Raw genomic sequence first — 15834 nt, 5'->3', positions numbered from 1 at the left:
ATCTGACGTCACTCATTTAACAGATGGAAAAAAAAAAAACTAAGTCCTAAAAGATTCAATGGCTTTTGTGGTCCTTCTGACAACTGATAATTTCTATTTAGAAACTGTTTTGCAAAGCTATTTGGTCCAAAGACACTAGGAAGCAGAACTGATGCCAACCAGACATTTCTTCCAGTATTAACTAATACAATGACTTTCTGGTTAATTAAGTTTTGATGCTCCAGAACTCAACCCAACAATTATACTGACAAAACTATTTCTAACCTGCAAAGCTGTTGACCACCTATACCGCACAAATTTCACTAATGGAAGACCCTTGATGTCCAGTTTGAAGCACCTGTTGGCAATCTACCAAAATGAGGCAAGTCTGAGTTATGTACAAATAAATTGGGTCTCTTCATTCATATTCTCCACCCTACTCTCTCTCTCTCCTTCTGCCTGCCTCCTTTCTTCCTATCCTCTTCCTTCCCCCACCCCAATAGTATGTAGCAGGAGTCTGCAAACTTCTCTGTAAAGGGTCAGAGAGTAAATAGTTCAGGCTTTTTGGGCTCTGCCACCCTGGTACAAAAGTAGCTAGAGATAATCCATAAATGAATGTGTGTAGTTGTGTTTCAATAGAACTATGAAACCAGGCAGTGGGCCAGATTTGGTCTTCAGGGCTGTAGTTTGTCAACCTTTAGTATAGAGTAGCAGTTCCCAACTTTTAGCCTGCATCAGAATCACCTATACAATACATAGATTTCTCAGCCCCATAAAGTTTGTGATGCAGCAGGTCTGAAGTGGGGCCTGATATTTTGCATTTTTAAAAAGTTCCCAAGTGATGCTGATACTACTGGTCTAGGGACCATGCTTCAAGAGGCACAGGTATAGAATGATGGTCTATCCTGCACTAAGTGGAAGGTTGAAATGTAATGAACAATTAAGAAAGTGGAAACTACATGCTGTAAACTTGACTGCTAATTTTATGAATATTTCACATAAAGACTTACTGTTAAGTGCCATAATATTATCAGTTCCTGGATGATGGAAATTTATTCCCATGCGTCCTAAAAAATAAAATAATTTTATTTTAAGCACAAAGAAAATAATGCTTAATATAATCATTTCAAATACATTGTAAAAGATGAACATTACAAAAAGCTAAAACAGATACGACATTGCTATAATCTATAACAAGGCCATAGCAGTTACAAGGTTTTAAATCAAGTCATAAAACATACAAATGAAAAAAATCTTAAAAACAAAGCCAAAATCTCAATAACAAATAAATAAAATAAAACAAAACAAAACAAAAAAGAAGCTTCCATTATAATATATTGAAATGTTAAAGCATCTTGCATTCCGATTTAAACATGCCAACTGGATTAAGCATTTTATTTAAACAACCATTCATACTGTCCTTCAAATTCAAGCAGCAAAAGAATGAATTCAAAGAAATATATAAGCTTGACGTTTAGAGGGAATATAAGATAAAAGCTTTATAATGGCTCAAAAATGCAACATAATTATCAGAATGGCAACCAGAAGAAAGATAGTACAATTTATACAACAGGTATAGGAGGGGGAACAACAATTGGTCTAAAAATCTAGGGTTCTTACGCTTTCCCTACCACTAACTAGTTATATGACCTTGAGCATAATGCTTATCTCCAGGCCTTCATCCTTATAGTAATAGGGTTTCAAACGTCTGACCACACTAGCTGGCTGCCTGTTTTTATTACACCTCTGAGCAAAGAATCATTTTTACTTTTTTTTTTTTTTAAGATTTTATTTATTTATTCATGAAAGACAGAGAGAGAGAGAGAGAGAGAGAGAGAGGGAGGCAGAGACACAGGCAGAGGGAGAGGCAGGCTCCATGCCAGAAGCCTGATGCAGTACTCAATCCCGGGACTCCAGGATCACGCCCTGGGCCAAAGGCAGGCAAACTGCTGAGCCACCCAGGGATCCCCCATTTTTACATTTTTTAAAGGTTGTAAAAATAAAAACTAAAAAACAAGGAATAATATGTGACAGAGATCATATGAACCACAGGTCTAAAATATTTCCTCTTTGGCCCTTTACAGACAAAAGTTTGCCAACCTCTCGTCTATAAAATGGTAAGTCTGAATTATGTTTTAATGAATACCCTCCAGGGCTAAGAGTGGAAGATGCAGACAAAAAAAAAAAAAAAAAAAAGGAAGATGCAGACAGTGGGTATGTCTTTCATGAATTATTTGGGAAAAGGAGGTGGATATATTAAAGGAATAATAAAATAGAGTCTCACATGGGAAAAAAATGTATTTAAAGTTTTCTTGACCACAATCTCTTCAACAAAATAATTATTGAAATAGGGCTTTTGTGTAAAGCTAATACACATACAACCTTGGTTCTGCGAAGGTCTTCATGCCCAATTAGGTCAAGGGTTATCATCATGAAATTCTCAGAAAAATGTTGATTTTATGTCATTACTACTGTTTAAATAAATGTTAACAGTCTGGGGCGTGATACAGAGAATGCTGGAGATATGGAAGTGACTGACTTTCACAACAAATACAGCGTTATATATAATTGCAAAAGGTCAGTTATGATTTGGTATTAATCTCTGTTATGGGGTACTGGAGGCAAACACCATTACCAAGCTCTTCTGGCCCAAAAGAGAGGAATCACAGTGGACAAAACAGAGTATTTGCTTCAAATAAAAAGGGGGAATCATGAATTCCTTGCCAACTCAATTTTTTTTTGCCTAGATAAGGCCATCCAAATCTCTTAAAAACACTCAGGTCAGGGATCCCTGGGTGGCTCAGCAGTTTAGCACCTGCTTTCGGCCCCGGGCATGATCCTGGAGTCCCAGGATCAAGTCCCACATTGGGCTCCCTGCATGGAGCCTGCTTCTCCTTCTGCCTGTGTCTCTGCCCCCCTCTCTCTCTTTCTCTCTGTCTCTCATAAATAAATAAAATCTTAAAAAAAACAAAACACTCAGGCCATAGTAATTATTGAAAGGTCATTTTATATTAAGGGATAAGGAAGAAACAAAACTCTGATAAGTGTAATGTTACTTGTACTGATGGGTGTGTGTGTGTGTGTGTGTGTGTATGAGATAGGATATGAATGAAAAAATCATCAACCACTGATGGATTCTGAAGTGATTATTCTAATTTTACCATGAAGCATCACAGGACTGTCAATAAATATTATTTTTAGTTTTCATTATTTTAAATTTATTAGGAGGAAGGTATTATATACACCTCTCTCTAATGTTATGGAAGCTATTTTGCTAGCATTTATATTACAGTAAAATTATTTTTTAGAATATATTTTAATGTTTTCCAGAGAAAAATAATTCTATTAGTAAAGATCCATTTTTTAAATAACTGTGTTTTATTTTTTATTGATTTCATAGATCTTTTCATATTTACTAGAAGCTAATTGAGGAGTTTCAAAAACTACTCATTATTTAAAAACACATTTAACAGTATCCCTATATGTAATTACTTTGTGCCTTATGTCTTTCCAGCTCCTACTTCATTTTAGAGTCTAAAAATTATTATACCTCATATGCAACAAGTGCTATCTCCTACCACCACTTTGATCAGAACCTATTATAGAAATATTTGTGAGAATAAGGCTTTGGCTCAGTAGGGAGAATTTACATTCTGGTTTTAGTTAGCTGTATCAATATTCTTTCTATTATTTTCAGATAATTAAGACCTTATTTGGATTCATTACCACCAAATACTAACATCCGTAAGAATTAGATATGATTTACTCATTGCATTCTGAGATACTCAAACTTAACAGGAAATAGTCACTGGAAAGTATGCCTAAGAACCCAACAAGATTTCAAAAATCACTGCCCAGCAGAACCCTAGCAAATGGTATATAGAGATGGTCTATTTCAATCTCTAAGGAAAATGTGTGTGGTTCATAAAAAGCTAGGGGTGTTCCCTAAAATAATAAAGAGTTATCAAGAAAACCAAGCAAACCTTGGTGCACCTGGGTGATTCAGTGGATTGAGCATCCAACTTTTAATTTCCACTCTGGTCATGATCTCAGAGTCTTAAGATCAAGTCCTGTGGAGCCTGCTTGAGATTCTCTCTCTCCTCCTGCCCCACCCACCCCCTCTAAAACAAAACCAAAAACCAAGCAAGCCCAAATTTAGATGATCTCATTAAGCTTATTCTGTTTCCTGTGTTACAATCATTTATGGTAAAGAATTATGTGGTTATAATTGCTAAATCAAGTAATAGTTTTTATGTTTCTGCTATTCCCACACTTAAAGGGGTACCCCTCTCTGCAGTCTTCCAGAAGCTGGGTTCTTTTGGAGCTCTTTCCAGGAGGTCTTAGGACTTTTCATCTTCAAAGATGGAACTGAAAGGAAGCTCAGTAGTTTTTAAATTATTGTCCCCTAGCTCACACTGATGACTTCCAAATCAATCTTTCTAAAGATGCAGCAAAAAAAGAAGCCTTAGGCAACATTTTGTAGATGAAGGCATCAGGAATTGCTGAAAAGAAGAAAACTTTTTGCCTTTCTGGTATCCTCCCTGATTCTGTTGGCCTCTTTGACTTAAATGGCTCTCTAGATCAACGTTGTCCACAAAAGATTTTATAAGAAACTCTGTGCTGGGACACCTGGGTCGCTCAGTGGTTGAGCATCTGCCTTCGGTTCAGGGTGTGATCCAGGAGTCCTGGGATTGAGTCCCGCATCAGGCTCCTTGCATGAAGCCTGCTTCTCCCTCCGCCTGTGTGTGTCTCTGCCTCTCTCTTTCTGTGTCTCTCAAGAATAAATAAATAAAATCTTAAAAAAAAAAGAAACTCTGTGTCAGGCCAGACCCACCAGAACCAAATATTAAATATAATCTAATTGTTTCCTAACTAAATGTAAATTCTTTCTAATAAAAAGACTTATGGCTTTTTAAAGCTACTTTCTTTACCTCTTCAAAAATTCATGTTTAGATTACAAAATGCAATATATTTCCATCAGACAAAAATTATGTAATACAAAAATGTTGCAATAATGCAAAAAATAAGGTCACCAATTAAAGACAAGCTCTGCTAACATTTTGATTTAGTCTTCCAGTTTAAGGAGGGTTTGTGTATAAAATATTCTTTTCTAAAAATAGAATTACTTTATATTTTTCTTAATATATTTTGCATCTTAAATTTCATAATTATGAGATTTTTGAAGGAGAAAATATATAACAGCAAAAGAAAAACTGATTCCAAATTCAGATGAGGCCATTTCTTTTTTCTTCCTTTTGTCCAACAAATACTGCTGTTTAATCAGCTGTGAAAATAGAATCAAGTGTGTGACATCTGGTGATTTTTGTTAATGCAGTCTGGTGCTGCCAGCGTGACATTTTGTCACCTGTCCACGGTCTGCTATTTTTAAATTGTTCTTGTCAGCCAGCTATCTTTTAAGTATAGTGTAAAATATAAGGTTTCAAAAATTGAAAGGTATACTTGGTTTTAAATGATGCTGTAGAAATCTGAAACCGTCCCACTTTTCCCACTGCACAGAGCCTGATAAATGGGGGTGAGGGGATGGAGGAAGAGGTTGGAGAATAGGATTACATATGTTTATCCAGACTGTAAAAATCATAGTCTCATAAGCTCAAGTTACATTCATATTTAAGAGACTAGTTATAAAAAACGACATTGTGTTATTCAAAGTTTCAGAGTCTGTATTTTTATATGCCCAAAATAAAAATTAGAATTTTTATGAATTCATAATTAATTACGAAAGTCACCTCTTCAGCTCTGAAATATGTTATGAGATAGGGAACAATCGCTGTATCTTCCTCTATCCCTATTTGCTCTAAAAAGTCAAGTCCTTCAGAGACTTTCACCTAATAGAATGTAAGTGCTGTGTTCTAGAAAAGGTTAGAAGAAAAATGCATATTCTGCTGGGTTGTTTCTTCCATCAATTTTCTCTATAAAATTGTAGATACATTCCTTCAGAAAAAGTATCCACAAGATGAAATATTATGTAAGAATACAATAAAATGGTGTTTTAAGGTCCTTTTAAGGAAAAATGATAAAATTTTGGCATTAAAATATTCTAAATATGGGGATCCCTGGATGGCTCAGCAGTTTAGTGCCTGCCTTCGGCCCAGTGCATGATCCTGGAGTCCATATCGGGCTCCTTGCATGGAGCCTGCTTCTCCCTCTGCCTGTGTCTCTGCCTCTCTGTCTCTCTCATGAATAAAATAAAATAAAATCTTAAAAAATATTCTAAATATGTTCCAAAGATCCAAGAAACAAAAGCTATGAGCTTAGAATGGAGATCAAATTCTAATTTCTTTTCATACCAGTAATGGCTAATTTTTGGCATGATATCAATTCCTTTGTTCCTGTTTACTCATTTCAGGCTGTAATCTAAAATAGTTAAATCATTCTTTTAAAACTCTCGGATAGGGGTGCTTGGGTGGCAGTAGGCTAAGTAGCTGACTCTTAATTTTGGCCCAGGTCATGTTCTCAGGGTCCTGGGACTGGCCCTGGTGGGCTCTGATTCAGCAGGGGGTCTGCTGGAAGAGTTTGTCTCTCTCTCCTTCTGCCCCTCTGCCTCTTCATGCTCTCTCTAAAATGGCCCAGGTCATGCTCTCTCTAAAATTTTGGCCCAGGTCATGCTCTCTCTAAAATTCATGCTCTCTCTTCTGCCCCTCTGCCTCTTCATGCTCTCTTCATGCTCTCTCTAAAATGGCCCAGGTCATGCTCTCTCTAAAATTTTGGCCCAGGTCATGTTCTCAGGGTCCTGGGACTGGCCCTGGTGGGCTCTGATTCAGCAGGGGGTCTGCTGGAAGAGTTTGTCTCTCTCTCCTTCTGCCCCTCTGCCCTTCATGCTCTCTCTAAAATGAATACATAAATCTTTATAAAAATTTAAAAAACCAAAACTCTCAGTTACACTGCTATATAGAAAGGACCACTGGGTAAATCAATGGGAGGTACTTATGTATAAAAAAAAAAATCACTCAACTTGTATTTACTGTCCCCCTCTTGTACAGAAACAGAACAATCACTTCTTGCTAAATCAGAACCTGCACCCCAAACAATGTGTGGACTCTGCTAACTTAAACAAGACAAACTGCTATGGGCCAAAGGTAGGTAGCACAAAAATAGAACTGGAGCAACAATGCAAGTTAAGAGACAGCATATTTTTCTGGAACAAACAAAATGTAATGAAGATGCACTTTTTCTAAAACAAGGGAACCTCAACATTCTACAAAAGGGACCAATTTTGTGAAAGGCTATATAATACTACATTTAAATTGTGATGAGTAAAGAAAAATGCTTCCATAATACCAAAAGGATGGCATTTATTTCTTCCAAGTTCCTGTCAATTTAAATATTTTAAAGCATTATTATCAGAAGATAGCTATTTTTCCCCCTAGATTCAGTATACATATGAAAAGCAAATCCTTCAATATCAGTTCTCAACTGACACCTGCTCTTTTCATTTTTCAAATTTCAGTTCCATGAATAGTGAGGAAAGAGAAAATTCAAATATATAGAAATGTTTCATCAGGTACTACCCCAAGGAGTCAGCCAGGTCTACTCTTCTATTGTAAGAGGGAGACTACATGGGATGACAGACAGAAAGGGGACTCTTTGCCAAGATATCTGCTATATTGTGCTAACCCAACCGGGGGACAGATCTTGCTTTACAATGTCACCTAAACTGTGCAATACAGTGTGGTTGGTATTTCCCTATTATTCCTCCTCTCATCATTTTGCACTCTTGAACGTTAATCCTAAACCAGGCTGTGATTAATCAAACCTAATGACCCTGGGTTTTCATAGGGGTTCCCCAGTGGCTAAACTTTCATCATTAGTAGCAAGCTAGGGAACAGCTATAAGAAAGGTACAGAGGTGAATCTTTTTCCTTATCTCTAATCCTACCTCTTCCATGCTAGAAATCTCTTTAATCTTCATAGTTATAAGGAGAGTTGTGGATTTCCTTCCCTTAAGCCCACCTGAAAAGAGAGCAGAGAACAATTCCTCTCTCCTAGGCCTCACTCATATCTCTACCAACCCAAGGATTTCTGCACTTAGAAAAGAAATGACAGACAGTTTTTATTAGTTCATCACCCTTCTCAAAACTGTCTTCTCATTTCTTGGAAACATTCTCTCAAATAAATAGGAAAAGTCATATATAATATGGTAAGAGACACAGTTCTGTTATAACCAAGAACTGTAGTTTGAGATCTTTAAGAAGCCAAAAAAAACTAGTCTAATTTTTATTTAAATAAGGGTGCTGTGCCCTGACCAACACTACTAAACACATTTCTCAGGTGCTGTGAAGAAAGCTCAATTCTACTTTTCCTCTACATTACTTGGCATCTTTATCATGGGGGAGGACGTAGAGACTTTTTAATATTTCCTACAAATATCTTCAAGGCTGACTTGGTTTTACTGAGTGTAAGTATAAATGTGACTGAAAAATTGTTAAAGCTCTTTACTAAAACAGAAGTCTCACTAGTTTCTGAACTTCCTGTCATTTCTCCCACTAACCCTTTTTAAAGAGAAGAGTTGAATAAAGGGATAAATGCATTTCTAATGCATTTCTAATTGCATATTTTTTAAAGGTTTTATTTATTTGAGAGAGAGAGAGAAGGAGGAAGGGAGAGGGAGAGAGAATCTGAAGCAGATTCCACTCTGAGCTCAGAGCTGGACTCAGGGCTTGATCTCACGACCACAATATCATGACCTAAATTGAAACCAAGAGTTGGATGCTTAACTGACTGAGCCACCCTGGCGACCCTCATTGCATACATTTCTAAGATGAAATATTGCTGTGAATAAATGTCATCAGGTTCAGTTCAAATACATCATGAAGTATTTTATTTATTTTTTTTAAAGATTTTATGTATTTATTCATGAGAGACACACACACAGAGAGAAAGGCACAGACACAGGCAGAGGGCGAAGCAGGCTCCATTCCATGCAGGGAGCCTGACGTGGGACCTGATCCGGGTCTCTAGGACCACACCCTGGGCTGAAGATGGCGCTAAACTGCTGAGCCATCCGGTATGCTCTATTTTATTTTTCATGAATGCGATATCCTACTATATTTTCTTTATATTATTTAGATACACAATTTTGGAAAGTCAACATAAAAGCATTATTTTCCTTTCTCCTTTAGGTGACTTTGGATAATGACAAAATGTTTATCCTTCAATAATCACTACTTATCTATGGCAAATAAAAAATTTTGACAACTTGCATTATCCTTTTAACATTTAGCTATAGTCTAGTTGGAAGAAAGTAAATATTGTAGGAATGTAAGGTTTAATTTATTACCCAGGCCAGAGAGTAGGCACACCACTACCACAGACAGCATGCATAAATAAATAAATAAATAAATAAATAAATAAATAAATAAACAAGATAACATTTGAGCAATTTCTAGTGTCAGGAACTTCATCTGACCTTTACAGCCACTCCATGAAGTGGGTGCTTTATTTCAATGTTGAGGAATCTAAGGCTTTGAAGAGGCTAATTTATCTAGATCAAGAGCCAGCTAAAGGCAGAGCCAGGATTCAAACCCAGGTTTGAATAACTGCAAAGTCAGAAAGGCTGAGTTTAAATTTAACTTCCTACTAAGAGAATATAAATGCCTGGAAGAATGTTAATAAAAATAATAATCTTTGCTATTTCTAAGTAGTAAGTCTCAGATTTTTTTTTCATTTTCCTTTTTTTTTTTTTTAATGTACTATTTGAATTTCCCACATAAGAACATATTTTTTTTTCTTAAAGAAAATCAAGGTCCAGGAAAAAAAAAAAACAGAACAAGCATACATAAAACCTATGATTCTGTAACTTGAACTTTGAGATGCTCAAAAAAGTGCTCCCATGTTCAAGTGGGAGAAGAAGATATTAAAGATAGGAAAAACAGGATGAAGTAGAAGGAAGTGCTTTTGGACAGAGTCACAGAGAAGCCACACGGTAAGTCCCCTAGCCTACCATTTTTCTCTTAAAGCTATTTACCCAGATGTCTAAGTCTTTTGACCCAGAGATTTTCTCTACGAATTTACCTTAAGGAAAAGCTATGTGCAAGAACTCATCCATGGCAGCATCATCTATTATGGAGAAAAAGCTGGAAACAATCTAAGAGTCCAAAGTTAAGGCCTATTAATAAATTATAAAGATCAGATAAAAATATGGATGTTTATTATATAAGATATGTAAAATAAGGATACACTGTCACAATGTTTATTTTTTTCAGTTATATTTTTGTTATAATTTTCTCCATTTTTAAAGTCAAAAATTACTTAAAATTATTCCTTTAAAATGCCAGCATCATAATTATGTTATTAGAAGTAATAAGGATCAAATACACGGTGCCAGATCTAAAGGTCTCCCAGCTGGAAAAGGGAAGCAGAAAGCTCAAATACTCTAACCAGAGGACAATGACATGGTGATGTAATTGACTATGGGAAGTAGTTCATTCAGAGGAAATCAAGGTGGGTGGTATGATGAACAGAGAAGTTGCAAACATAGTAAGGCTGTAAAAAAGTATATATTATGTGCCTTCCAACTTATTAGGACATAAGTACAACGCAAAAGACTTTCACAGATGAAACCTCACATTTGCAAGTGTGGCAGAGAAATATATGCAGAGGCAGTTGGATGTGCACTAAAAAAGTGGCTATCAAAAAGAGAATAAGGTATTTACATTACCCCATAGTGAAGTACTCTCTTTATACTTTTGTCAGTGCTACTCTCAATAAGCCACAATAGCTCCTATGTAAACAATATTCACAAAATTCTGGACAATTATTTATAGACTATAATATAAGATGCTTTCAAAATCTTTTATTGCTAGAAGAAAAGAATACAGACCAAGATAAAACAGGTATGCATAAAGAACAAGGCCCAAAAATTTTAGAATAATTAGGAGAGGCTTATAGCTGTTCATGGTAGAGAAAGAGGACAAATGCAGCCTTAGAAGATACTGAAAACACAAAACAAGTCTGTGAATATCATTGTTTTTTTTTTTTTTAACACCATTTACACTTCTAAGCGAAATATGCTCAAATTACCATACACCTAATCTTTCAACTGAGCAAAGACTTGGTAATGATGACAAATATAACAATGAATACATGAGAGATTTTTTTTCTACTTCTGAAGGCCTTAAAAATACAGCTTTTCTCAAAATCCTCTATTTTCTTCATAGTCTATTAACTACTTTCTTTTCACTGGAAATTGAGGGAAGCAGCAGAAAATCATGAGTGTGACAAGAAAATGATGAAATGGATTTCTGAGGTGGCTTGAGGAAATGACTATCAGGTGTTCATAGTCAGTCACACCTTTTATAAAAGCCTGGATAGAACCAGAGGGGATCAAATTCCTCACAGTTCCAGAGAACATAAGGGTTCAAACAAGATGGGCATCCTTGTAGCCAGCTCTTCACAGTTTTCAGATATTTAGGCTCTAAATCCAAGTGGATATGTCCACAGAAAATTTCCATTACAGTATTTTAAAATATCACAAGGCCCCTAAAAAGTCCTAGAACACATAAAAAGAACTATCTATAATCAGGAATGTAACATCAACAACTAATCTGAATTTACATGGGCTCTAAAAATAAGAAGTCCTAATACTGCTGACCTTGGGATTTTTCTGCCTTATATTAAACCCAAAACATTTACACATTTTAAGACATTCTTCTGTTTTCTTCTGTTTTAGCCTTAGAGAATGTGAAGAATCACTGGCTGTTCTACATGAGCAAAGTGATTATATTTTAATAAAATGGAACTCTTTTCTATAAAGTTTTATGAAGTCGTCTTTGGAGATTGGTTTACTAAATTTCACATTTCCTTGCAATATACTTTGACTTAAATGAATTATCCAGGTTCAGCTAAGGATTCCAAATGCACCAAGCCCAGAACACTTGACTTCCGGTCTCATGCTACCCAACACATGCTTCTGCCAGACATTATGTTTAAAGCAATCAATCTTGATTATTGTAGGTAGCTGAACCCAGGTTAAAAAAAAAAATCAATTTTAAATACATTCCACAATGCTTTACAGAAGCAAACTAAAACAAATGGGAAAAAAAATGAAAAAAAATCACAATTATTAAAAAGCTGATTTTTGTTTAAAACACCAAGCAAGGAATGGACATATGAATATTCCTAACCTGCAAAATGATTCCTCCACATTATATCAGCGAAACTCATTGGTGGGCCACTGGGAGGGTAGTGTTTACCTTTCAGAGGCTCATGATCAGTCCTTATCATATCCATTAAGGAGTTCTCCAACGAGTGCAAGTTAAAAGTGTCATAGGGCCTACTCCGGTCCTGAAAATAAAAACACAAAACAAGACAATACATAAAATTACATCATAAAATTAATTACTATATCATTTGCTTCTTGCCATGGATTGATGACATGAATCAAAGTTCCAGATAGTTCTAGTAACACATATTCTTTTTAATAAGAATAATGACTTGGCAACATTAAGCTTAATACAAACTTCTATAATTAACCTCAGCCTTTTCCCAATATTTTTTAATGTATATGTCCCACTACTTCAGACTTTCTCTCAAAATAACTTAAAAAAGTAAATTCAAAAGAGTCAAGTGAATTGACTTTGCCTTTGGCCCTTCACCCCAACCTCCACTGTCAAATAAACATTCTATTCAAATGAACAGAGAATTTTTTTATCTAGAGAAAGTCCATAATTAAGAACTCTCAGTCTATAAACAGAAACACTTTCCTAAAAAATTAAAAGATGACTGTAGCTTTAATGTAATTTTATCAGGTATCTTTAATATTTATTACTGATAAGTTCCATACATTAGATACACTCTATAAAATTTAACATGTGTCCAAAGTACTGCTAAATTAACTTTTGAAAAGCACTCACATGAAAAACTTTAACCCAGGGTAGTGTTTTCATGATGCTAGAGTCAAAAACATTTTGAAAATAAAGAGCTAACGCAAACTAAGTGAAGAAAAATCACTGTTCCACTACATTTCACTGAAGCCCATGGGAGACCATCATGTACGATTATTTTTACTAGTCTGAGCTAAAGGGAAGCACAACTCATAGATTAACATTATAGAATACACTACAGATTTAATTTGCTTTTATTTAAGAAAAGCAAAACGGGTGCCTGGGGGGCTCAGTCGATTACATCTGACTCTTGTTTTCAGCTCAGGTCATGATCTCAGGGTCTTGAGACTGAGCCCCTTGTGGGGCTCTGAGCTCAGTTTAGAGTCTGCATGAGACTCTCCCTCTCTCTCTATCCCTCCCATTCCCCCTGCCTCACACTTACACGCAAGCTCTCAAATAAATAAATATTTTAAAAAAGCAAAACACACAATTTAACAACCACACCAAATCAAACTATAGCAATGAGAGATTATTTTCAGGGTCCTGAACAGTTCATCCAGTCCTGCAAATGATCATTTATGGTCTTCATGAACAACAGTAGTAAGTAACTATCTGGATGAGCAAAAGGGGATATAACAGGTAAAAACTTCAACTTCAGTGACCATTTTCTAGATTAAGTCTTAACTCTTGGGAAGCTGTTTTTCTTCTGGTTTCTGGAAAGCATGGCTATATATCTATTCAGGGAGGCAGAAAGGAAAGTGGCATTTCCTCAGCACTGAACAAGAAGGAAGAATCAGAGGGTTACTGAATGAATAAAAGCAGTATGTATACTCACAGATCCTACGAAATGCCCTGAACTGAGAACCAGGAGGCAAGAGTGCTAGAATAACTACTATAACTGGGGGTTTTGGGTACATCATGATCTACCTCTAGTCTGTGCCTGAAATTCCTCCCTTTTTACAAATGAGAGGACTGAGTTAGAGTATTTCTAATATCGCTTACAACTCTATACTTTTTTTAAAAAAAACTCAGAGATGAGGAGTAGGAGTTGAGGGTACAGATGTTTTCGAATGCCAGAGACAAAAATTCCATTTTTACCAACCTTTAATGCACAAGTCAAGGGCCAACTCCTATACTAAGCCCTGGTGATTCAGAGATGAATGTTGCAACCTAGTCCCTATGTACAAGTAATTAGTAAAAGGAGAGAGACACAACCAATTAAAATAAGAAAATGACAGGTATTTGGACGGGGTAATGTGTACAGTACAATGGAAACTAAGCCACGTTCTATTTCTTAAAGAGTATGTATGTTTATATTATAATTTTTTAAAAAATCACATTCTGAAAAGTCCCAAGTCTCTTGAATCTGGACCTGCCATCTGACGAGGTATGAAATTTGTCTTAGTTATCATCAATGGTCTTTAGTATTCTCATTGGTAAAATAGGATCTTACCTATCAGGATTGGGTTGAAATTACTTAAGTATTTATTCCACTCACATTGTGTTTGTCAAAGAGTAAAGCATTCAACATTTCTTAGTTTACTGCCTCCTCTCACTTGCTACCTCCCTCCCTTTTTTTTTCTTTTTTAAGATTTTATTATTTATATAAGAGAGAACATGAGGTGGGGGGAAAGAACAGAATGGGAGGAAAGTGAAAAGAATCCTAAGCAGACTCCATGCTGAGCCTGGAGCCGGACATGAGGCTGAATCTCATGACCTTGAGATCATGACCTGAGCCAAAATCAAGAGTCAGATGCTTAACTCACTGAGCCACTGAGGCCCCCTCCCATTTTTTTTTCCTTTTTAACAATCACCAATTATCTGTCTACTGTTGGATAAGAAAGAGACATGGAATATTTTCTTTGGTTCTTCATTTTGGGCTCTATATAATTCTAGGTCTCTTCTTCTTTAAGGTCTTCCTGTATATCATTTTTTTTGCGCTGGGTTCAAGTTATCTGTGGAAACTCCAATTACTTAAGGAGTAAATCTGAATTTCCAGAAATGTAGGCTTATCTGTCTCCATAAGAGGTATCATATTCTTCGTCCAGAGGAAAAGCCACAGGTTAAAAAAAAAAAGTGTGCTGGTGAGAAGTCAAAATGACAACCTACTTCCAGCATTGACAATCCTGGAATGGAAGTCTAGGAGTCTTCTAATATATATAGATCTCCACACTTCTAAATAGAGCCCTGCAGGCGTGGGACTGTTTCAAAAAAGGCTGATAAGGTGAAGGGACTATAAGAAATGGCTGTTTGAAGGCATTCAAGAATCTTTCCAGCCAGGACAGTTTTTTTCATTTAATTCTTCACATAATCCTTCAAGGTAAATAACAACATATTCATTTCACACATGAGGAAGGTGAGGTTCAGAGAAGATTCTAGCCTGGATCTAACCACAGAGCCAGTACCTAAGGAGTATAAACATAAGCTCAAAGAAATTGATCTAGTTCATACAGGATAGTAAATGAAAGTTCCATAGAAGCACAACATTGTATTTATTTATTTATTTATTTTTAATTTTTATTTATTTATGATAGTCACAGAGAGAGAGAGAGAGAGGCAGAGACTCAGGCAGAGGGAGAAGCAGGCTCCATGCACTGGGAGCCCGATGTGGGATTCGATCCCGGGTCTCCAGGATCGCGCCCTGGGCCAAAGGCAGGCGCCAAACCGCTGCGCCACCCAGGGATCCCACAACATTGTATTTAATTACCAATGAAATGACCTTCCTGGCAAGATGGTAGTGAGTCCCCATCAGAAGACGATATTGGATTATTAGATTATTAGGTAGTCAGGAAAATTAGAGGCGTTATTTGCATGGGGATTCATGCATCTGAAGTGGTTCTCAAACCTGTCAGTTTGCCAAAATCACATGTAGAATGGCTTAAATGCACATTCCTGGGCTCCAGGTAAAACCAACTTAGTCATAATTTTAAAATAAGTGTTCCAGGTAGCTCTTTTGACTGGCTCAATTTGAGAGCCACCAGACTGGATGGTTCTTCAAATTAAGCCTTTATACC

General features: G+C 36.2%; 1 protein-coding gene across 15 annotated transcripts in view; it reads right to left on the bottom strand.

The window, feature by feature from the left end:
- Positions 1–15834, bottom strand: part of CPEB3 (cytoplasmic polyadenylation element binding protein 3) — a 205406-nt gene that overhangs the window by 110927 nt on the left and 78645 nt on the right. For 13 of the 15 annotated variants that reach the window (XR_013368227.1, XR_013368225.1, XR_013368226.1 and 10 more), the window contains 2 exons: positions 12122–12281; positions 990–1046 (listed from right to left, as the gene is read on the bottom strand). Coding sequence is in view for 12 of the 15 variants with exons in the window: in XM_077878411.1 (XP_077734537.1) it covers positions 990–1046; positions 12122–12281 (217 nt within the window). In the remaining 3 variants the exon portion in view is untranslated. The remainder of the gene's footprint in view (positions 1–989; positions 1047–12121; positions 12282–15834) is intronic. The other 2 variants (XM_077878404.1, XM_077878405.1) reach the window with 1 other exon arrangement.

Source organism: Canis aureus, chromosome 29, assembly GCF_053574225.1.
Source record: "Canis aureus isolate CA01 chromosome 29, VMU_Caureus_v.1.0, whole genome shotgun sequence".
NCBI lineage: Eukaryota > Metazoa > Chordata > Mammalia > Carnivora > Canidae > Canis > Canis aureus.
The sequence above is the reverse complement of the archived record's forward strand: the minus strand, read 5'-3'. Positions and strand labels throughout refer to the sequence as shown.